The sequence below is a fragment of the Synchiropus splendidus genome, chromosome 12, assembly GCF_027744825.2.
Source record: "Synchiropus splendidus isolate RoL2022-P1 chromosome 12, RoL_Sspl_1.0, whole genome shotgun sequence".
In the NCBI taxonomy this organism is placed as follows: domain Eukaryota; kingdom Metazoa; phylum Chordata; class Actinopteri; order Syngnathiformes; family Callionymidae; genus Synchiropus; species Synchiropus splendidus.
The window spans coordinates 18233405-18259061 of record NC_071345.1 but is presented as its reverse complement, the minus strand read 5'-3'; the positions used below and the strand labels follow the sequence as shown (position 1 = coordinate 18259061).

Here is a 25657-nt window from a genome sequence, read left to right as displayed (position 1 = left end):
CAGAAGGTTGGTACTGCTACAAGCATGATCATGACCATCGATTAAGTCATCAGGAACAGTGCGGGTGCAGCAGACGTCCAAGAAAACCATAATGTCTCCAAATAGTCAGGAGAATTGCAAACACTTTGGATGGAAAGTCAGGTGCGTCCCTGTGGCGGTTGGATGAAGTAGTTTCAAAGCCCATTATGTGGGATAAGGAATTAAGGAGACTTAGATAGGACCAAGTATATGGCTGATGTTGCCTGGAACATCAATGATGATGTGTCAAGAGGCAGATATCGATGAGGAGTTCCTAGGACTTCTGAGTGCACTGAAGTTCCTACAAACAACGTAGGCCATGGTGCTTGCACACCATGCAATCGAAAAATGTTCTTTTCACAATTATCTAACAGTTGAAACTTTCACAAAAAAAGTTTTATGATCAAAGTTTGGAGTGCTTAGTTAACCGGCTGTTCTGTCTGGATTCCTAATCTGTCCCGATGTCCTTCCACTTGGCCTTTTCAGAATAGTTAGGATTCCTCCAGCAGATGGTCTGATACCGCGACGCTCAGATAACGCAGCAATGTGAGAGGTGTGATCCTCTGTGCACCGCAATGAGCAAAGGAAAACACCGATCTTGCACTGATACACATTCAGTGCTGCTATGTGCTCCTTTTTCCCTCCTCGGGTGGATGTACAATCAATAAAATGGATTAGCTGCGATGGTATGTATAAAGGTTATCGCAGAGCTCTCCGGCATGAACACAGCGCCGACCTCACAAAACAATTTCGTAATGTGTCGAGCAATTGTTTAACCCCGGAAATCTGATTATGTTTTGTTCCAGCTCAGAATTGATATGGGTGGTGAACATTATCAAAAGAAAAATGGATCCTGGGTCAACTCAGCTCTAAGGAGCCGGGATGGAAACATTACCACTGTGTTGTGAGAGCGATCACTACCCCTTTTTTCTCTCTCTGTCTTCTCTGAGTTTCACTACTTCAGTCCACTAGCTGGAACCCTCAGAGAGACTTCTCCCTCATCATGTTGACTGACGATCTAAACACCCTCCACCTCAGTGATTCTTCTATCTCTCTCAATCCATCTCTTTTGCTCTTTCTCTCCAGCACACAGAGACCCCCCTCAACTCTGATAAAAAAAAAAAAAGGTTCACCCCTCCAAAAAAAGGCTATGTGGATGTGCAGAAAGGCCCCTCTCTTCAGCTCTTGGCTTTTGTCTCTTACTATCCCACACACACTCACTATTTGATGTGTGTATGGGCCGACGACTCTGACCAATGGCATACACGACCAGGGCTTTATCCTGAAGCACACCGACAATGCTTTTCACACCTACTTACCACAGCAGAGATGGGGGCGGTGGGCTGGATCATACCCAGGCCTAAAAGCAGGCTAAGAGCTTTCAGAAAGCACACACACACACACATATCCGCACACAGCATGGACTCTTTAATTACTGACTCAAGATCCTGAAGCAGATAAAAAAGGACATTTCAGAAGCTTAATTTCATATCTGCAGAGTTTTCAATGAATATAAAAATGGCCATTGATTATGCCGTTAAGCAGAGAAATATAAAGTACATATAATCACATTAGCTGGCAGTGATTAATGTAATATAGAATGTGATCTTTTTTTTTTTTTTCACCCATTCTGCATTGAACACACTCAATACCAGCGAGACATGCTCCAAATATTAAGCAGCGGCTCCTCAAAATCCACTTAACCAGTTCGGTGTTCAGAGACATCCGAGGATGTAATGCAGATGGATCAGTGTGTAGTATAATGGTGCTTAAGATGAGAGTAGCGGGACGATTATTGATCCAGGAATCAGGAGTGTGTATGTCTTGAGATAACACAAAGCCCAGAAATATTACTGGAATAACCCCATCAGAAGGCAGTGGACAAGGGTCGACTATGGAGACACTGTATTTGAAGTCTTCCTCATGACTGTATTTTCTGCCATAATACTTTTATATTGTAAATAAAACAAACAAGAAAGAAAAGCAAGTGGGCATCTGCCTGGTTTGGTCATTTTTAATTACATATTGGATAACACTTTAGTTTGGGGAACTGAAATTAACTATGAATGGTGAATAATCACTAAGTAAATACTATTTAGAGTGAACTTTTGGTGACCAATCCTAGGTACAATGTAGTCAACAGTGGCTTAACATGATGCCAAGAAGCACTTTATAATCATTTGTCACTGGTTAATATGCTGCTACTACACACACGTGTAAGTCATTTATTAATGGTGACATATGTTCTCTAGTCAAAAGTGTGACCAAATATTCAATAGAAACATAACCAACCGATAAATAAAACCAACAGGTTTAGTTGTAAATAAACCTCATACAAATTTAGACCAAATCAAATAAATAATTTATTATAAGATCAAGATGTAAAGGCATTAAAATTGAACAAAAGCTATCTAATGTAGTCCTAGTGAATGTGTTTGTGTATGTGTGATGAATCCCTCAGAATGACCTGCAACTGACCTTTTGAGACGTAAACATGTGGCACACTCTCAGAGCCTGACAGAAAGTGTCTTCCTCTCTGGTCCCTTTTTCTTTTTTTCTCCTTAAATGTGGTGCTTGAAGCCAGCGCGGTGTAGTTCAGGTACTTCACTCGGATGATTATAATGCCACGAGGGTGCAATACATCACTCTTATTAGCCACACCGGAGCACAATGGTATCATAATTAATGGTCGCAGCAGGATTGAACGCTGCCCTGACATGGAAAAGTGGGCCTACTTAAGCTCTACAAGGCATTTAAATATGCAGAGTGAATGGCACAACCCAAACCTCCTGCTCGGAGGACAGCACACACTCATTAGCCCGACAGCCTCTGTGGCATTCAGACAAGGACGCCCGCCTTTTCTCACACAAAAAAATGTGCATTTCGCACCACAGATCAGCGTTACAACAATCTTAGTTGTCATCAGGGTCAATCGTCTCTTTCAGGTTTTAACAGCACTGACATCTTTTCATCCTGGGGAATGTGGTGAGCATAGCGGTCACTAAACTCATGTGGGACAGTGAAGTTTTCGGTCTAGATTTGGATTCTTGTGTCATGAGCCTTCCACTCTGCATCTCTCTGAAGCTTTCCACCACCCTTATCCTGGCCAAGCTATCGTGGCTCAGTGCAATCAATTATTGTTACAGTGGAATCATTAATAATTTCCTCATGAAAACGATTCTGTTGATCTCTGTTGTCTTTTAATTAAACATAATTAGTCGGCTGCTCCGAGCTGTGCCGCAGATTCCTTTAGGGTACGATTCTGTTTTAATACACTGATAAAGGTTTTTTTTTGTTTGGTTATTATTCAGTCACACTATTTCGCCATGTTCCCAGATGACAGATAATAACCCTTGCACTTCATATTTGCCGTGTTAATACGTAGGGACATAAAGTTCTACTGTGTTTTCTGCTTCCCATATATGTAACGGTAAAAAAACCACGTGGACAATAAAAACGGGCGGTTACAGCACAAAGACACAGGGTTGTTTCAAATAAACTTTGCCAGGTAAACCATATTCAATAAGCATATTGGTATAAATGTGATGAAGAATGTGGTCTAACTAGTTTGTTGGGTCGTTTGAGGCTATTTTATTATGTAAGTAGATTTACATTTTTGACAAAATACATGCTTTTTTTGTTTTCAAGCATCATCTAATCGCAAAATAACAAATGCAAAAAATATCTTGGTGTGCATTAAATCAAATAAACTACTGTTTATCATCGTTGCTGTATTCAACATAACATGCTCTTCACATGAAAAAATAATATTTTAATAACCACAACATGAAAATGTAATGAATTATTGTCAGTCAATTGTTGATTTCTTGTTTTAAGTCTGCAGCTGACTATGATTTCGGTTGGACACCAATATTGGAAAACTTAAGATAAAGATAGAGTTTCTATCATCAAAAACCAATAATTCATTTAAAAAAAAGTTATTTGAATGGAGTGCAGTAATTGGAATATTTTCACGCTCTATTTGTCCGATCAGCCGGGATCACTGAACTATCTGGTGTCCGGTCACGTGCCGGTCCTCAGAGACCCCCGCTGGAGGAGCAGGCCTGTGTTTAATTAAATTGCCCAGCAGATATAAATTAAAAGTTTAATATTGTGGTCACAAGGGGTTGCAGAGTTCACAATAAGATTAAAATGAGAAAGTGAATTGAAGGGAGAGACTTCTTCTCTGCTCTCATATGGTGGCTTCTGTTTGCGTATCAACTTGCTCTTCCAAAATAAAAAAGTTCTGCTGGCCAGATTTCTCTCTGTCAGTCATCCTCGCTCTCTGCTCTCGTTACTGTTACACATAAATACTCGGCTGCCTCTTTCTAGAACTTAGACACTTCAAAGAGACTGTCGCAGTGTGCACGGGTGCATTGTGGGAGTTCCAGGTGGATTTCTCGATAATGAGTTGGCGCAACGGTGGAGTGGGGACTGTTAGTGATGGCTGGCTACTGAGGCTCTTCCTGGGAGCAGAAGGTAAAACAAACATGGCTGCTCTGCTGGGCCTGGGGAGTGAAGATACTCCACTTTCACTTCAGTGTTTCAGCCGCACCTGCACTCCAAATAACAAATACATGTACTCATTAAATTCTGATGTAATTGCAGTTGGAAACTATTATGCCGTTCATGAAACTCTCTCTGTGAATAAATGATGTCGGAAAACTATAACTATTCCGCAAATATTTTCTTTAGCTCTAAGCCTAATATAAATTAAAGCTACTTTCAGTCATTGATCAGTGACGATATTGGAATATTTTCATGGAATATATATTTTTTTAACTGTCCTAAAGCTTGTACTTATTATTTGTGCAGCAGCTATGACAAATGACATGGTTTAGAGCATCCTATATGAACTTATTTTTAGAAGATTTTTAAATTCAGGATCTGCTATGCATGTACTATTTATATGTAATTGTGTTTAAAGGCACCACACTGAGGTCCAGTACTCGTCCAGGCTCAACATTATTTTGCACGTCCTGTGCAGCAACTGGAGTTCAGATTCCCCAAGATAATGGCTCTTCAAGTGTCTAGCCAAGCAAGTCCATGGTTAGGAAACGTTTGGGGTTTTACTTCAGTACATTTCAATAAATACGCAAAACACAAAGCGTCAACTAATGTTTTGCCGCAAGACTTAAAAGGAGAGAATCCAAAGTTTTATACACTTGTCACTGCTGTGTCAACACTGTCGTAGAGGTTTAATATTGATGTGTTTAATATTTGCAAGAACCATTGCCTGGATTCACACAACTTTGTTGACATTACGAATAAGTTCCACCCAAACAAAACATCACAGGCTGGATGACATCACCACTGTTGTGGCAAATAGACGCTGCAATTTCCAATCATTCGACATCCAAGCAATAGGAGCTACGAGACTTCGTACCCTGGAAAGTGGAAGCACTACTGTGCATGATCTTGGAAGTCCTGTGCACCTTGTTAGGGTGTAGATCACCAGGAGCGCCCCACTGGGAAGCAGCCTGAACCTCCCCTCTCCTTGTTCCAGTCTCCTGAGCATGTATTAAACATTACAGTGCAGGAAGTCTCACGGGAATAGTTCTCCCTGAACGACTCAACTGCAGGGACACAAGACCAGCAGCTGGATTGAAAATACAGAAATCACAGCCACAGCCACTTGAACCAATCAGCAGCTTTTACTCAGAGATACTCCTCCGTAGACGCACGCTGGCCAGCATCCACAGTCCAGCACTACTATCTTCGCAGGCAGCCATAAAGAAAGCCGAGACCACTGAAACGTGAGCCAAAACATAGTCTGCAAGCATCCTGCGCATTGAGATATTCACTGTTTTCCATAAGTAACGTATTTCAGGAAGCAATGAAGCAGCGGACAGAGCCGAGGTAGCACGCAGGGAGATTGGCCCTCTGCTGATTCAAGGTGGGACTGCTGGACTCTGAAGAGCCGCCCGTCCATGTGTCGATAATACAAATGCACTTCAAAACACCTGCTGTATTAAACTGAAAGATTTGTGTGTCCAGTCTCACACCCCAGTACACACACTCGCACATATCATGTTTTTACGTTTTGCGAGCGCATTTCATTGACTTTCCTGCTTCCCAGCCTCAAACTCTGATTTGGTCAGTGTTTTGACATACTAAGATATGTTCTCTACAACATCTTCACTGTCACCATGGTGTTATTTTCAAATATAAATGGCTCTGATCTTCAGAAGAGATGTCCCATCCCTGCAGCACTGTAGAGCTGTATGAGAGCCCCTCTAATAGAGCAGCCTTTTTTACTGAGAGAAGTTGATAATGAACGGTTAGCATCATTACAAAAAAAGCAGGAAGGCCACTGTAGCTTATGTGTTAAAGAAAACTCGAAATATTTACATACAGGCAGAAGATGAAAGTATTAAATGATAAATACAGAACTCTTAAACTTCATTGTTCTGTATTGTAAAAGGAGATTATACTGAACAATATTTATGCGCCACCACAACAGACCTAATGAACTTATGTTTGGAGCATTAGTGATGTATGTGCAGATATTGGCTTTGATGCAGAGATTTAAATTAATACGTCTTTTTATCAGTGGCAACAGGATTTCCTCTAATGAACTTAACACACAATCTCTCTCGGGAAGTCTGCGCACGCGACTCTTTTATCTCATTCCATCACACCCAAAGTGACGCATGGGTTGATTTTACATACATATTTATTAAAATAAAAATCAAGTTGAAATGTCTTTGGTCTCAGGAGGACAAGAAGAGGAAAATCAGACAATATTAAGGAAGTGTTTAATCTTCTTGAACAGCTTATCAAAAACTTTAATGATGTGGTGATAAAGAGCACAAAGTTAAGTAGCCGGTTAAGAGGATAACTCCCCAGTGCAGTCGAGTGATTAGTCGATGAGAATTGGGAGAGTGAAAATCCGGGTTGCAAATCCCACTCCTGCCAGTTATTCACTTTGAGGCAGAAGACGCTCCATTTCAGCTTTAGGGGGTATTGTCACGGGGTAATCATATTGGAGGAGTGATAAATGGAGCCCTTTTCCTTCACCCCTTCCCCAATCCCAAACACTAAATCTTTATTTGCGTATTTACTTTTTCGCTGTGTCTCTGTTGGTTAACACCCGTCAAGACCCAATTATAGCAGCAGAAGCCTTTTTGCTTTCATGGGAAAGTGAGGCGGATGAGTCCTCGCTCTAAAGCAGCTGGCTTCAATGGCAAAAATCCCAATGTGACCGATGGTGTAATATATTTCCGCTTTGTTTCAGTCCAGTGACAAGCTTAATAATAATACCTGCACCGACAACAGGTAGTCAGTTATCGATGCTGTTGACTTAATTTCAAGCTCAGCTTCATCTCACCCTGGAACAGTGAGTTTGTCAGCCATCTGTTTTAACTGCCTATCCAACACAATTCCATTAGAACAAACTGTATTCCATTGTAAGTTTTTGTCCAGCAGTGGCGGCTAGTCAATAGGGGGACTGTTTGTAGTAAGAGAGAGTTCGGAGTGCACAACAATAAAATATAAATCATTGTATTTGGAGGAAACAGATTCATGACATGCTTTTAGGGCACAAAACTACCCCTCAACCTAGCAGCTTAGCCAATCACAGACATGAAATGGTGGCATTTTTTTTAACCCTATTACCTAACCCTACTATTTGACAAAGTGTTTCTTTCTCTGCGGTTTGCGTAAAATGAAATGTGAAAGGATTTTTTTTTTGCCAGGCGCCACTGTTGTGCCAGCAAAAATACTGGGGGAAACAAAAGCAATGCAACTTAAAATGTACATTTATTTTACAATTTGTGTTCAGGACTTGGAATGACACCCATATATATATTCAAGAATATCCCTGAGAGAATGAGGACTTCAGTAAAACAAGTTATATATCACATATATATATAACTTGATTGCTGACACAATCATTATTTGTCTTAGTTCTTAATGGACGCGCAGCTTTCTAAATTTGTGAGCGAGTGTGTGGAGCCTTCCACACTTATCAGCGGCCAGATAGGAATTCACTTAGGATAAAAGTGGGCATTAATTACCTGGTGAGATCTAAAGACCATTAACTTTGTGTGTCAAGTGATGTTTCTCAGTTCCTAATCAGAGTTTTGGTGATATAAATTACTGTGTGGATGAGAGAAAGCGATAGCATGTGCATGTGTGTGTCCTTGCAGCTGTGTATTTGGGAGGAAAAAGCGGGAAGGAAACAGACAGGCGGGATTGGAGTGGATGGAGGATTGTCTTGTGTGTGCATTTGTGGCGCAGTCGTGGTGTGTTGCACTGCGGAGAGATAACGGGATGCCGGCGCTGCCTGCTTACCTTTGCTGTACACCACGCAGTTGTTTTTGTTGTCTTCTGCTCCCTGCCAAGTCACATCCAGCAGCCACCTGGGGCCGGCGCTCAGCACCACCGGGACTGTGCTCTTCGTCTTCTGGACAGGGACAGATAACAAACACTCATCATTTGCTTATTTCGCTGATTAAAAGGAAACGTTAATAAGCGCTGAGTTTACGCTCCTATGCTGCTCATAAACAGTTTTCAGAAAGTACACATCCACTCTTCCTTTATTTCATGCCTGTGTGTGTGTGTGCGTGTGTGCATGAGAGAGCGAGAGAGAGGATGTGCTGCTTCTTCCGGGGGAGACAAATGGGTGCAGTAGGCTTCATTGTATCGAATCAAAAAGGAGGAACTATCATCCCAGAGTCAACCCGGGGATTCAGCATCAGATCTCACAGATTAAAACCATCTCAGGTTTCTGTGAATTAAAAAACGGGAGAGAAAGGCCGGTGAAAAAAGAAGGAGATGACTTTCACAGAGAAGGAAGCGAGTGTTCAGCGATGAACTTTGGGCACATTGTACATCGCTATCGCCAGCATCTCACTATTTCCTGAAACAAGCAGGAAAGAATTTAAAGAATCAGTATCCATTTCAAAGGGCGATTGAGGTTAGAGTTTTCAGAATATGCCGGGAGAATTATTCTGCATGTGGAAGGTCATTTTTCTTCCCGGTCAGAGGTCCAACGTGTGAGGAAAGGAATTCAAGGAGAAGGTGGGAAGAGAGAGATAATGTAACCCGCGACAGTGGCGGCATGAAGCTTATTCTTCAACACCACCACCTTTTATTTGATGCATTTAAGTTTTTCATTTAACCTCGGTTATTTTTAATGGACAATAATATATACATATACAGCTCATATACATAGTGTATATGAGCTGGGAATACAAATCTGATCTTTTCTCTTGCTTGATGAAGTATCAAGAGTCATGTTAATATGAAAGTCTTATAGAACAATTCTTTGTGTTTTCATTTTTCACCTCACAACCACTAACTAGACTGCATTTGTCGTAAAGCTAGATCGAAACATTTTCTGCACGTCTAATGCAATTGGCTTTGGCTCCATGTTTCATATAGAGATGTAGAGAATAGTTGCGTCTGTCAGTCCATTAACGTTAAGTTTAAGCCTCCAAAAATCCATACACGGTGGTCATTATTACTGCTCATATATGCAGTGATGATGGTGTCCACCGGAGGGCCATCCAAGTGTACAGTATGACAGTAGTCTTCAGTATCAACTTAAAGAATACAAAGGATAAAAAGTACAGTCATCACAAGTAATATTACTGTAATTTGTACAGTATTCTTAAAAAAAAATTATTATTTTTCTTGAGTGGCAGTTGTCTTAATGAGACTAGCAGTTGATTCAAACTGGTAGTCAATAGTCAGTTAAAAAACGTGATTTAAAATGTATTTTTGCTTAATTTTTCCCCTTACAAATAAACAATAATAATACGACTTAAACTCTAAACAATACCAGGATGAAAATTAACATGTAGCCATATAAAAATGCTTGTCATGATAACAACTTACATTTATCCTTAAAAATAAGTACAGCGTCTCAAAAAAAAAAAAAAAAAAGGTTGGACAAACACGTGATGCCTGATTCAATATGCAGGACTGTCAAAAGATTACAGTAGCACAGTTTCAAATTAAAAGTCAAATGGCCGCAAACGTACAGACCCCTTTGGCGCACCCACATCAGATACAACGGAAATAGTTTGTCGAAAATGGGTTGGGTTTCAATTTTGATATTTCTCTCTGTGCAGCGACAGGACGCTGTCCATCTGTCTAATGCAGGAGAGAGAGACAGAAAAAAAAAAAACCTCACTTATTTCTCCCCCGCACGAGGAAACAACCTTGAAGGATAAATGCAAATGTCACTTGAGCATGTTAAAGGTCTGAATTGGCACAGATATGCACAAGAGATGAGCTTCGGCAGTGTGCCTGCCCGCATGCCCCCTCCCTCCTCCTCCACCCACCCAGTCCTCTTTCCATGAACTCCATCTAGTCAGAGGCTGGAGGACAAAATCATCTTTTTTTGTGTAAGGGGAGCAAGCATTATTTAGTTGACTGCTAAAAGAAAAACATCTCAGTGAGTGGAGGCAAGTCTGGACACATTTAAGGAGGCAAAACTGAATGAACTGTATATATATATATATATATATATATATATATATATATATATATGTATGTATGCTTGCATATGTTAGCAAACTCAACTCTTCTGCCAAACTGAAATCCAACGTCAGACAGTAAATTGTGTCTGTTGATATTTCCTCTCTTGGCATCACCTTATCCCGATCTGGCAGTGGATGAGAGAATGAGGACCTCAGTAATTTAAGTCATCCTCCATTTCACATTTCAAATTAGCCTCACAATAAAGTCCTCTATCAGGCTAACCTGAAAATCTCACACCCCTGTCAAAAGAGCCAGAGAGGGCCCCGGCAGATTGTTGCTAGGACAACTATCTGAAATGGGAATCAGATTAACCCTTTCTTAGATCTGGAGACGGAGGCATCTCTTATTCAGAAGGCCTCACCACCGACGCTCGTGGCCGCTGGGACTTCATGATATTTCAGCTGCTCTTAATGGAGCCAACAGGGACAAATCAGCACATTAACTCCACTTCCCCGCAGAGTTCCCAATATGACAGAATTGATTGCAACGGTCGTAGAACCAGCCGTCGTACTGCAAACTTTACTAGCATCCTAATTATTCTATATGATTATGTATGAACTGTCAATTCCTATTTTCTGTGCTCCTCTTTTGTTGGCGTGCAGATTTACATAATACAGCCACAATAGTGACAATAGTGGCCCATGTGCATTGTAAGAATGTAGCAGCCGCCTCAAAGACAAAGGCCGAGTGTGCGCACACACAACATATTTAGGATTAAGGAACACACTGGCATCACTGCAGGGAGGAGCATCTGCGAAATGTAAATGAAAAATAGCAGAAAACAAGCAGATCAGCTGGCCTTAGTGGTCCAAGTAGAAGAATGCAGATTGACAGGCAGAAAATTACAATTCAAGCAGGATGAAAGACGTAGAGTTAGAGAGCAAGAAAGAGAGAGAGAGAGAAAGAGACGAGGATGAAGCGATGGGCAGAAACTTCTTCTGCCACACAACTACAGATCACTCTAAATTTTCTAAAACTGACAGTCAAATAGCACTATTAACACTTTGTAATTAATCCTGAGTTAATTATCAAAAAATATTTATGGAAGAGAATATATATTCATATTTTGGTGCCTTGTTCTTTCGTGATAATCAGCTTTGGAAACAAATACTTATTTCAGATTCCTGCTTTGGGTTGAAGGTTGCTTTGATTGTGAAATCAGTCTCAAGAAAAAGTTTCTTCACTACATTAAGAAATTAAATCCAAACCAAGTATGAAGTCAAAAGTACACAACATGTTTTTTTTTTTTTTTAAGAAATATTGCTAGTGGTTAGACAAAAGGGATTTACGACAACTTGTTTGATGAATAATGACAGAAGACCCAGAATGACAGGATGCAGCAGGACTGAAGGCAACGGTTTGCATTTTAATCTTGTTGATCAAAAAGTGGATTTTTCAAAAGCAAAACATACTTACAGAGATACTGTACATGTAAGACAGAAGGGTCCAGAAAAATAATGTTCTGCATATCTATTGTTATATATAATGAACTTGTATTTTGTGCGCTGGAGCGGGACAGACACGGGTTCAATCAATAAAGTGAGAGAGTGAGGTTATCACATTAGGAGCCACCTATTGCAGTCAAAGTTATGGCACATCTGATGCATACCTGCATCATTTGATTTATTTCCTAAAACATCATTTTACAGACTATGATCCTGTCTGAGACCCCCGGCTCTCAGCCCTGCACTTTATCCTCCCTCACTTCACTGGTTTCAATGCTGTTTTTTTTCCCCCCTCCAGAGCTGTTACCGTGTAAGAGATACAGCCACCAAAACAGTGTAGTCAGCGAGGAAGTGATTACAAACTGATGCTCCAAATTCGCTATAAAATGAAAATCAATATTTCCACAAGTTGCTGGAACATAAAAGATAACCTTCATTGATTTTTTTTCCCTAGACTTAGGCCTCTGTGATAAAATCTAATATAAATTTTCAGCCACACGGATTTGGATCAGAGCGGCGCAGGAGCTGAACGATAAGTTCACATCTCTCCGAGTTTTTATTCCCCCCCTCTCTCACTCTTCTCTCTATCTCTCTCTTTCTCTCTTCTGAGGGAGAGCTATTTATAATTGGCCCTGTGTGAGCAAAAGCTTCTATCTGGAATCTGTTCTAATTTTTATTACTGAGGAGCTAAAGCCTGTTCCAGATAATTTGGAAATTTCAGGGGAATTGTGATAGAGCTGATGGCACAGCCGGACCGACTCCAGAAAGGAGCTAACCTGTAATAGCCTCTGTGGCTGTGCTGATTAAATGTTGCCATAGATGAAAGACCTGCCATCACCGCAATAAATTAACCAATCACACAAATCCCAAGTCGCTACTAATCCCTCCTTGATACCATGATCCTCTGATCAGCTGAAGGAGGTGAAGAAGAAAGTGCCTGGTGACACTCGGGCTTCCTCTAACTCCCCGCTTCCCTGTGTAAACAACGAGCTAATGATATCACCGCTGACCATTTCACCACCAGTGGCTACTCTTAACCTGCTCCACGGTCAGGGCAGGTGAAATCAATACCAACCTCGGTGGGAATGATGACTTCCATCACACCCTTCCCCCACCAAGGTCACAGACTGGCACTGTATCTGTCTTGATCCCACAGCTGCAGGATTTAGACAACTGAGAGATCAAATGTGTCGGAATATCTTTTCAACGCCCACTCGCTGCTGGAAAAATTACACAGGAATAAGCATCGTTTTAATGCTTACCCTCCAAAACATTCTGTTTTCCAGTTGATTACAACGCCACCACGCACTTGTACAGTAAACAGCCCGACAAAGTGCCTTCCCGGAAGGTGCGGCCGCTTCAAATTGTGTCACTTGTGTGAACAAAAACAAGCTTATGTTATGTCAAGTTCATATGTGTCGCTAACATGGCGAGTGAGGATAAAGGATTTGCACCTGTTCGACCAGCCGACAGCGCTCGCACCTTGATAACGTCCGCCGCAATTAGTTGTTCACCGCCATGAAACAAATTGCATGTGGTCAACTGGAAATTTCATTAAGGGAGATTTTCTTCCAGCCTTCGTTATCGCTCCGTGTATTAATATTTTCTTAGCCTCAAGGTTGGACGGGTAGCAGGGGTATTTTTTTTTTGTTAAATAAATGACCATAGCTCACCTCGCCGCTGCCCTATATAAAAGAAAATTTAAAAAAAGAGTGGCATGAATTAAGGACCTCCGTCAGCAGCCTTCATTTTGTGAGCTTGCTATACATGTAATCACCCCAAATGTTTCACAATGAAAATACGGTCTTACATTGACCACAAGGCATATGGTCTGGAAGACCTATGTGGACGTGTTTTATAGAAAATAAGTCAAGTAGTAGGTGCCATAACAAACTCTGTTGGGATGAAAAGCTAAAGAGCAGGCTGTAATGGCAGCCGCTGTCGACGTAGGAATGAAACATTTGCAACCATGAATGAACGAAAGCGTTCATGGCGTGAGGAGTGGACTTGTCAATTTCAGCAATGAACGGAACACATTCATGTCATGGACAGGTGGATCAGCGCAGTTATTCCTTTATGTTGATAGCTACATGGGATATACAGTAGGGGTGGAAAAAAATCCTCTGCCACTGTGTTGCTAATAATGTTTTAAAAAATAATGATAAAGAAAAAAGAAATAATTTTTTTTCCCCAAATTGTTCGGCCCTAATTGTGGGGATTGTTTTTAGTGGCAGTTTCCTCAATCATTAAATCTGCCAAATACTTAACATTAGGAACTTAAGCATAGTTTTATTAACTTATTAACTTATTTCCTACAGGTGTCACAGTCGCCGACTATCTGTCTCACTGGGGCACGAGGTGGGTTACACCCGAAGCAGGGAACCAGCCTGTCACATACAGGTGAACAGCCAGATCTACAAAAGACTGACCTCATCTAGCAAGTACGTTTCCATCTGGAACTCAACCGACAGTATCATCACTACGAGCAGGTCTGCTAGTAGTTGTATACGTAGCAACTAGCAAGAAATTCTAGGTTTGGGGGCCGTGGTGAACTTCCTCATCACTGTATGACTAGCGCCAGAGATGTCTTGACATACTATCTCATAGCTTGATGTTACCAGGAACCGTATTATAAATTAGCGACTGAAAATAAAGTAGTGTGTGGAATCTGTAAGATGATTGGAGTAACATGAAGCTCCACATGTGCGATTAGGAATACCTTCATATGTTAGTATTCTTCTTCACCCCCTTCCTTCTCCTCGGCATGCTCTCGGGCTACCCAGCATCTGGGCGACTAAATAACAGATCTACACACTAAATCCCCGCACAGATAGATCTTGGCTGGTGCCCTGTCACAAATCTGAAGAATTTCTCCGATATGAAACGAGGCAAGCTGCTCTAATCATTTCTGCATTTCAAATTGGATCACTGGCTCAATCACTTGGCTTTTTAAACTGCTTGCCTAAGAGCAAATGTGAGGTAGGAGATAATTCGGCTGAAATCTCCTGCCCGCGCGGGGGTTAGTTTACTGCTTGAGTGCGAGAGAATGCTATTTTCCCCTTTTCCTTTTGCCCATCTCTCTCTTTTCAACTTTCTTAAATTGACTTTTTAAAATCGATTAAATTGAGAGACTCGCTGCTGTTTCAGAAAGAATCTTGAAAGGGACACCCATGACTGTGCATCTGCCACCTCATTGTCATTTAAATCTCCTTTTATCCTGCTGACTGGACTGTAAGCTGTGCTGTAGTAGCGCAGCTCATTTCTCAAATACGAAATGCTCCCATGGTCAAAGTGAGGGGGAAACCGGCTTTTTCTAGACCCTGACACTCAGAGGGGTCTTAGTGGTGAATCAATATCAATTGTGAGATACAGGTTTCTTTAAATGACACAGGAGAGACGGTTCAAAGATGATGAAGGCAATGGGGGCACTATCTGTCCTTTGGTAGACTCCTTCAGGCCAGTTCAGGGTCTTGAAGCCAGTTCAGTGTGAGCTGAAATCGCTGTACGGTCAGTATGCCTTTTAAACCTCCAAGCCATTTTTTCTGTCTTCTCCTTGAGAGGAGCAGAAATTATTCAAACAACTGCTCCCTTCTGGTCCACAGCATGCTGATCAGTTTGAGAATCTGCAATATACCCATCAAATCGCCCCTGCTCATAAAAAAAATGCAGTGGATTGTCATGTGGGGACACCAACTAGTAACAGGCATGTTTTCAGTACCTACAAACACAAGTTATAACTGCGCGTTTTTGTAACGACACCCCTCTCTTGCACATCACTTCCCACTTTATCTCACATATATTGGGGAAACTGTAGCAGCCGGCCACAGTATGGACACATGTAAACCCACTCCACTATCTTCTGGTGACATTGAGATGTTCAGCAACCAAGGCCTCGGGACCTTTCTGGTCTGGTTTGTCAATAAAGCCTCACTGACTTTGTCAACTTTGTCATCGCCATGGATATTTGTATTATACAGATCAAACTACAACCATGAACATTTCTACTATTCAAATCCAACCCATATATTAGCATCTTTCAGTCCTCCGGTCTTATTCAACATATAGATGAACTCTTGGAACATGTCTCATTTCTCGCCTTGACAGACTTAACAAGCTGAAGATGCAGCTGTACTTCTTGCTTTAGCACTTGTCCGTCATGTCTGGGAGCTACACACATGTTCCTCTTGTGTTTGATTTCAGACCAGGGACGGAGCACCCTTGTCGCCTCACTTCTCGAAGTATGAAACTCTCTGAATTTTTCCATTTCAATTCAATTGAGAAGGACTTGTTTGATCTTTCCGCACGTAAAGCAGTACTGACTTCTGGAAGTGGCGAGAAGCAGTGTGAGGGAACATAATAGAGAACCCAGTGCCAGTAATGTTCACCTGTATGGATATTACTGCATGGCCCGCGGGTCAAAGTGGCAGGTGGCATATTCTCTGGACTGATCCACTCTTTCTTAGTGTGGAATAAACATGCGGATGGAGGATTTCTTCAAAGCGGAAAAGGGGAACTCAGGAGTCAATCAGTCAATGGGGTCACAACAAATCCCTGCTCTCATAACCGCACGCAGCAGACTAGGATCAGGCAGAGGCAGTAAATAATGACAAACAATAAAATAGTGGGCATGATGCTTGAATAAAGCCCCTGACTTTAGATAAACCTCCGTGGCCCCCTTTAGGTATACGAATTTAATATTCTTTTGAACTCTTCTATTCCAGTCATGAATTTCACGATGCATTAGAATTGCATCTTCTTTGAGCCATTTTATATTTGGGCAGACTTCCCATGCAACGTGTCACAGCTCCCGATTCCCAAACTCCTATCTTGCCATACGGGCAACTAAAATAAACATCCCAAATGGAATGAATAGAAATTACCAGAGAGCAAATAATGAATTCACCAGAAACAAATTCCAGGAATTAAGCGCTTCATAACGGTGATCAAACTCAGGCTGACATTGACCCACACGTGTGATTTGCACACCACCTGATCATCTGCATATTCCCGCATATGGGAGTGCGCTTTGAAGAAATAGGGTCTCACTAAATCCACTGTTGGAGACCAACAATATTTACACCAAGTTAAGTAAATAAGATAAAGATGGTGAACTTGGCCCTCGCTAAATGCATTAGACGTGAACTCTCTTATCAGAGTCTCCGCACACGGACTGTTGAGAGATGGGTTTCCTGAGCTGGAAATGGTCTTTGTTACCCAATTAGTTTGCTGACGACCCCGTGGTTGAATATTGCTGCTTTGACGGCTCATCTTGATTCATCTAATGAAGCTGGACCACCGAGGGTGAACAGACACTGACCAGACCTGCATCTCTTCCAGTAACCATCAGCTCTCTTATCTGGGACTCAGTGCTGACCTTCATTTTTGGACGGTTCAAATTATCAGCATGTACAGATGAGTGATCGCAGACTCGTTCATTAAATTAACCTGTGAGTCGTGAATCTGTTTTTTAGCCGTCTGTTGTTGACTTCTACGACACATGAGAGGCTCTTTTATATTAAAGTGTAATAACTGTGGTGGCAATTATGACTAGGGGCTATGTGATGAAGCGAATGAGAACACTGGGAGGACACTTCAATTACCTCAGAAAGGAAGTGGGTCAAACTCAGATTTCAATGAGTCAAGAGTGATACACAATCACACACCATAATAAAAATTGCCACACAAAATATCAGAAATTCTACTCACACGCCTTATTCTTAAAAAGCTATTGCAAAAACAGAATACGTTTTCATCAATATTTCAGTATTTCATCAGTATTCATACAGTATTTGCCTGGCAGTTCATCTAAGGAGAGTGTGTCTTTGACAACACCAGGAAAAAAAGTCAGGACATGAAACTAATGACAATCCACCAGCTCAGGTTCATCAGCAGCAATGGAGATCATGATTTTTTTTTTGGCAAATTATCAAATGATATTGTCTACATGTCTGTTTATATATCAGTGCTGCTTCATCCACGATGTATCCAAGCCGTCATGTAGATATCTTATCTCTGCCTGGCTCCTCATTACTTGATATGGAACGCCTGAGAATGAACCACATATTCATGATATTTGAAGCAGTAAACACACAAGTTGCATCTCCGACTTCCACCAAACTTATCTCAACTTTGGAATTTTGCAAATGGAAACAATCTGTTAGAATCTAGTGCACTTCTCGCAGAAGCCATTTCAACATATCAAATATGACAGTGACAGATGGCAAAGCAGCTGGCCCTCAACTTTCTTTTACTTTTTCTTTTGGATTCTTCCTCCTTCTTCAGATGATGAAACCAAAGTCTGCGGTGAATTGGAGTGTTGGATTATCATTCGTTTGGGAGGACATATTGTACTCTGTGAAACAGGGGCTTGAGGAACGTTTAAAACTCAGCAACTTGGAATCCTCACTGCATCTTTGAACAAACGTCTCTCTAGAAAAGGTTATTTATTCAACAGGATAGCGATAGTTCACCGCATATGATGCATGAATCTCAATGGCAATTCTTCTGTCTGAGCAGCACATTCAAATGTGAATGATGTTAAGTTGAAATAAAACTTCTAAATTAGTAATAAGAGTGCAACACTAGACACAAGGCATGAAGTGAAAAAAATATCCATAATGGGTCACTGTCACATATAACCCCACTATAGCTGGTAACGATTCACCAGTAATGGCCACTGAAGCAAACTCTGGTAAAGGGGTGTACAAAGGCACACAACATCAAACAAAGTGTTACAGGTCAGTGAAACGAAAATTTTGTTCCAAAATAAAACATGTTTTTGTTTACATTTCTGTTTAAAAGACCACTAGATTTATCCTTTCACAAGCAGGGTGAATCATAAATTGAGCTTGCTATGTTTCATATAAGGGCTGATGTGGCACTGCTGCAGAAAATAATTATAGTAGTCAACATCACTCCTAAACTACCTGTAAATATGTGGTTGATATCAATCTGGCCGTAATTTGATAACATTCATTAAATTCAGCTGTTATTCTCTGACCAGGACAGTGAACATTTTATAACAACGGCTGTTATAAAATTTTATATTTTTATTTTATTTTATTATTTTCTATTTCATATCTTATTGTATTGTATGTTGCATTAAAACAATCATTGATCAAACAGCATCAGGTCGCTTGCAGTGGCCTTAGCAGTCGCTAATAATCATTATTTGGAGATTTTTTGGTGGGTACCTGTAGACCTGAAAAAAAAAAAAAAACTTGGAACTGTACTGATTTATTAACACCATTATAATGATGTTTAAAGACAACAGCGGTTTGACTCAAATATGCCACCTTTTGCTACAAGGCGGTCGGTATGTTGGTTGTCGTTGTGTATGCGCAGGCATAACAGTGAGCACAAAGCAAATCAGTGACTCATGCTCTGCTTATCAGTGGGACCTGTCGTATCAGTTTGGGTAGTTGTGTTGTGATGTAAGGGTGGCAAATGTCAGGTTCACTTGTAGATCAAGTCAACCATGCATTATCTCTCAAACAGTGGAGCTCAGCCGTGGCCATAATGGCTGCGACCAGCAGACTGACTGAGTGCTAAGGCATGGCGCTGTGGGCGGCGGTGAGCCATGCTAAGACGCTGCGCTGCGCAGCCTTTCTTTTCTAAACTACAGTGAAAACATCAGATCTGACTTCTTCACTGCCATTTTAAGTTCTGCTGAGGCGGGCAGCCTGATTTAACCTCGCCAGGCTTGGAACGCGCCGCCATCAAAGATGCGATTGTTAAATATCCGGATGACATTGAGTAACGGCGAGTCGGCCAGATAATTACCATTTCACCATCAGAAGAGACCCCAGCCATGATATTGGTATAAACCCAAGAAATAATTGATGCGTGCAATCACATATTGGTTCTCTGCCGAAAATTTGCGCCCATTATTTCATTAGACGAAGCCACATCTTTAGGTGCCAAAATTGTTTGTTTCCACCACAGAAATTCAAATCCTGTTAATCCTGATAAGGTCTGGCATTTTCGAGCCAGATCAAAGATAGACGGCACCTTTTTAAGTCCAACGTGTTTGTGTGTTTGTGTCTCACGCTACACACAGGCCCTATCCTGAGGTGCCTTCTTGCATATGTAATTGGATGTTACTGTAAATAATTGCTTGGGCATGTGCCAGTGTGATGATGGCGGTGATTTGTGCGTGTCGGCTGTACGTTTGTGCAAGCCTCTACATATGTGTGTGTCTCTGTGTGTGTGAGCGCATCTGCCCTATCCGTACTCCACTCTCAAGTCCCACTGATTCTCCTTTCCAGCCATGTTGAATCCTCTTTTCCTTATCAGGCGAGCCCAGGCCTGCATCAGGCTCTCCTTGCTATGACAGAGGCTACAACAATAGGCCTGCGATACCGCTGCTTAGCGCTGCGTTTCGGAGGGGAAACCTGCCACGGGCGCAGATTAACTACAACACACACACACACACACACACACAGACACACACACAAAATAGATTGCAGCCTCCAAAACAAAACATTTTTCAGAAAGCCTGCTCTTGATTAATGAAGCAATGACAAGAAGAAAAATATAATTTCTAGAATGGAAAACTCGGCCGCCACTTGTTTAAGTTTAGGGCGGCTCGCAATAAACATATTGGTGGGAAAACGGGGGAGAAAAAGATAAATGGCCTGAGTGATGTGCTGAATAATTTCTACAGCAGTTTTGTGGATGCAAAGGCCCATATTCTTACCTATGTACCTAAATTCACAATAACCCCACTCCATCCACTGACAGCCACTGTCGTTCTCTCTGTCCCAGGTAAAATTAGGACATTATCTGGACAGTTCGCTCTTCTCTCGCCTACGAGCTAAGGTTCACTGTTAACAGGGGAAATACATGCTGATGCTTGGGCCCATGCGCTCTCCATGAACACATCACTACTGAGCAATAAACATTCACAGGTTGCAACATTTTGACAATATAATCAGTCAGTCACTCGTGCTTCTTATTGCTTCATAGCAAGGGTCGCAGGTTGGTGGCACGAGAATGAACCGACACTTTAAGACTGTGAAGAAACATCTGAATGCCACACAGAACAGAATTTAAATAAGCTCAGAGGGTGAACCTTTCCCACCAATGACACGGAACAGATGAAAAAGGCAAATGAAAAAATGATGAAAAAACACAAAATTGTTAACGCCTGTTTTTATTTTCACTTTTGCATTGCTTTGTTGTTGCTTACCCAAAGAACACCTTACATCCAAATAAAATATATGTACTGTATATCGACACATTTTCCTCCAAACAATATCATACCATCCATCCATATCTCAACTACAAAATAGCTGTGGACATTTCCAGGTCAGCAGAATCACCATCTGTTGTTGTTTAAAGGTTGATATTGTTTCGGTTTAATACATTTTAGCCGCATCCGTTTTGGATTTGTTCTTTCCGCTTTGTAAAACGATGCTAACGGCAACATTAGCTGATAGACAACAAGAATATTAAGATGCAAGCCGATAGCCACAGCCCTGATCCTTATCTGAGAATTAAGTCTTTGTCATTGTAATGAGCATGTCATTTGCACTTAAAGGCCCTCAAAACACAAGGAAGTGTATTGAATGCACCCTCATTACAGTGCACCTTAACTAAGCTGCAGTAATTAGCAGTGGTACGGCATTGTACAACATCCTCATCAACACACATTTACAGCTCGCTTCTAAATCTGCCGCTCATTAATAGCTTGCGTCCTAATCAATTATTAACACCTACAACGGAGGCAGGTCCGGGCCTCTTACTGCAGGCGAGGCGGGGGCCACCTCCTGCCTGTGCTTTGTCCACTATAGGTAATTACGCCTTTTAAAGACACCTGCTACTCAATAGCTTCGACCTGGACTGTTAATTCAGCTCCCCGACTGCAGACATTTATGTCGGGGTGTCACTATTAATTTGCGTTCATTTGGAGCCAGGCAGAGCGGTGTCGGCGGCTGACTGAGCGCCGCTTGTCGCTCACCTGCGTCCGGGCCGCGGCTGTAATTGGAGTCTAATGGTCTGATTGATCAGTGCGAGACGTGAGGGATGAGACGGCGGCCTGGCAGCTCGATCAGTCAGTCAGACAGGAAGTGGGGACGAGGAGGGCGGGCAGCTGACAGAAACTGGACTGCACACGTCTCCAGTGTTTTGGCATTTTATATCACATTCGCGTTCGGAAATACGCGGTGTGTTATAAAATCGTATTATTATTCAAAATGGCAAGAGGTTGAATGGGGTTGAGCCACTTTTGTCCTCAGTATATCGGGTATAAGCACAATCCAGCTGTCACATGACATTCTTCAAACATGAGCATTGGTACAGACAATGTGAGTCATGTGATAGATGCAACATGAAAAGCTACATCAACTGATGACTAAAGTTGTGGAAAAAGCAAATCGGTAGCAGCACTGGCTGCAGCATTAACAGATTGCTGTAATAGCAGCAAAGCAAAGATATGAAAACATTATTAACAGCAGCAATAAAGATATTAGTTGCAGATGAGAAGGCAAAAAGGTCATGAATGTAAATAAATACATGTAAATTCAATGGCCGCAATTTATTCTGCAGTAGTAGTATTTTCACTAGCAGTAGCTGTTTCAGACGTAGCAACACTGAAAGTAGCACGAACATCTACAGTGTCGGGGTAGCAGTGGCAGAAGCAGACATACATGAAGTAGTCGCAAGAATAGCTGCATTACTGGCAGAAAAAACAGTAGTTTAGAAGTAGAACCTGCTGCAGCAAGACACACCACAGCTTCATTACTTGCCACCCAAACGCCTGCTCCCAATATCTTTTACAGAGTTAAATAGAAGATATGAAGGAGGAAGTGGCGGCCACTGTTTTTGGGGGGAAGGACCACAACCACAAGGTTCCTGATCAGATCACAAAAGTTTGAGAAAGCCTGGTGACTCTCAGATAAAACACTTCATCAGGCATCACACGTGACACCAGCTCGGAGACTTTGGAGGGAAAAGGTCAACAAGTCAACGTGGACTGATAACGGGGATAACAAATGCTACTGCAAGGCATGCGAGCCATCCCACAGAAGGCAATGTGATTGTGTTAACAGGTCTGCAACAGCAATAACTCTAACTGCACTCTCTCATGCCAAGCGGAGCCTCTGGGGTCTGCAGACCTGCCACTGCCGACCCATCAGCTGTGAAATCTGCTTTCCTCTTTGATAAACGGTGGAGATGTGACCCTATCTCTGTCCTGCAGATGCCCAGATTTCCTGTCATGCTTTTTCCCCTCTGTTTTTTCCTGCCTTCCCCCTCTCACTCTGTTGCTCTCTTATAACTCTTTTTATTTTTTCACATCAGCCCAGACAACTCCATGTAACATATCAAACCAAGTTGTTTTTCTGTCTCATCCATCATTGAGGTCCACTTGTTGTTCACCAGACACCACTTTCAGATCCTGATACTCATGCATGAGTTTACACAACTTGTTTTTCGTGTATAAATGTCATTACTGGCCCTCAGGCCACTGTCCGGAAAATCATGTTTACATGACGTCACAATCCTGGAGACATATTGGAAAACAGTACGCTTCAGTGACAAAATGGAAAATAACACTGGACAATTTTTAAAGATACCAATCGTCGACCACACCACTGTCAAGATAGTTGCTTAACAGTAAAACTAGTATTATGGTAATAATACATACATGTGTAAACCTTTACTATTCTATCAATCCAAGACTGACTATTATTGTCTTTCCTAATAACTTTCCATATAACTATTGCCAATTTCATGATTTCAGGTCAATGTGAACATAGAAATAAACAAAGCTTAAAAAAATATTTGGTGAACACTATCTACACCAGCTATTTGAGGTCAAAAGCTGAACAGGTGACAACTGCTGCATGGAAATATCCCGGCAAAAATCACTCATTCACACACTCAAACCAGAGTGCCTGGAAGATACGCACACAAGCATAGGGGGAACACTCAAACCGTGTACAAAAAGAAGGTCCGCTCACTCCAGGAGTAGCCTCGAACCTGCATTCCTCTTAGAGCACACTACATATAGTTTAAATCGTTCTGGTAGCAAAGGTCATTTCAATGGTAATAGATGTACTACATCATGTTGTACTACTACATTCTGAATATAAAAAAAACAACAAGTAAAAAAACCAAACAATTACTTAGTTTAAAAATGTTTCCACGACATGCAACACAACAAGCGACTCCATGAACTGTACTTGAGAAGTGTAATAATCATTTAGTGCAGGAGGATATGACATCTTAAAACACGCTGGCTACAGTCCACCTGTACCAGGTCATAAAAGAAATAAATGTGTTCTCATTACATACAGCATGAAGGTGACAATTTATGATTTAATGTTCACATCTTAAAAACCTTCAAATAGAAGTTGAAGCTGTCGCCTGAACTGCAGCTGAAATGATGAAGCGATATCTTCTTTTTAAGCAAGGGCATATCAATGCATGTAATCTAGATTTTTGCTTCACCTCCATCACTTGTTCACAAACCTGAGATGGAATATTCCATGAAGGTCGCACCTCATAAGACTCTCGGAGAGGCTCTTTGGCAAAGTGGAGACCCCCATAAAGTAATAAGCCTCAAACGCTGCCTGACTGCCTTGTGACCCTGCTTGGATGACTGATTGTTCTCTCTCTGTTCGTGGTCTCTTTACCTCACTATCTGAGCTACATGGCGACCTTCTTCACTATAGCACTTGTGAAATGATGGGAAAGTGAAGAGCAGGGCTATATGAGGTGTTGTTAAAAACAAAATCATACATAGCCAACAGTGTACAATTGTCAAACGCAAGGGAACTGCCTGCAATGGGGATTCTCTCAATATGATATTCGAGAACCATGAATTACCGGAAGGGTAGTTCTACCCTCAACAATGACTTGTAAAGCAGGAGACAATCTTCATGAGCTCTTCAATTCTTCATCAAATTCCCTTTTACCTGCATCCTTTTTTCATGGTATCTTCCAGATTTATTCTCAAGATTTGCAGTCCTCACATGCCACAAACCCATACTGGGGCAAACCTTTGATCTGTTGTCGACCGTCATATTGGCATGCTTAGATGGTGTTTTGGTTTTTGCTGCACTTTAAATTAGATTGGAATTCGATTTCGACTACATGCAAGAGAAGCGTGGCCGGGCCATATAGAATGACTAGGTGGGCCAGATTTGGCAGACAGGCCATGAGTTTGACAGCAGTGATGTGGCTAGTTATGGTTGCAAAATAATCCACTTTTTTTTTTATTCCCTCACATAACCAGCTGATTCCAGTTGATATCTTATCTTTCCACTTTTGGTTCTCCTCCCTTACATTTGGTATTAGTCTGGTTCCTCATATTTTCTCTGCACAGAGTAAATACTGTCAAATGCTCTGGTGAATTTCTTATTTCTGATGTACAGTAACTTGCTCCTAAAAATCAAAACACAAAAACAGAAATGAACCTCTGACTCAGTTCTAATCTATAGTATGGAGTGCATTAGTGCTAAAGCACTTTCATATCGTCTCACATCACTTTGGCGACACTTGGGGTGTTCTGACGACTGTGTTATTAACAAGCTAGCAGCTCAGAGCGCAAGTTCTCTCGTCATGCACAATTATCCCAGAGCTGATGGATGGTTCCTGGCTCGCATCACTATGACTGAAAAGTTGCACCAAACCATAAAAGGATCCTCAATAAAACAAAACACGGCAGTTGGGTTGACCCAGCCTTTAATGAGAGATAG

General features: G+C 41.5%; 1 protein-coding gene across 3 annotated transcripts in view; it reads right to left on the bottom strand.

The window, feature by feature from the left end:
- Positions 1-25657, bottom strand: part of zfpm2a (zinc finger protein, FOG family member 2a) — a 128767-nt gene that overhangs the window by 36063 nt on the left and 67047 nt on the right. For all 3 annotated transcript variants that reach the window (XM_053880478.1, XM_053880479.1, XM_053880480.1), the window contains one exon: positions 8314-8425. In XM_053880478.1, the coding sequence (XP_053736453.1) occupies positions 8314-8425 (112 nt within the window). The remainder of the gene's footprint in view (positions 1-8313; positions 8426-25657) is intronic.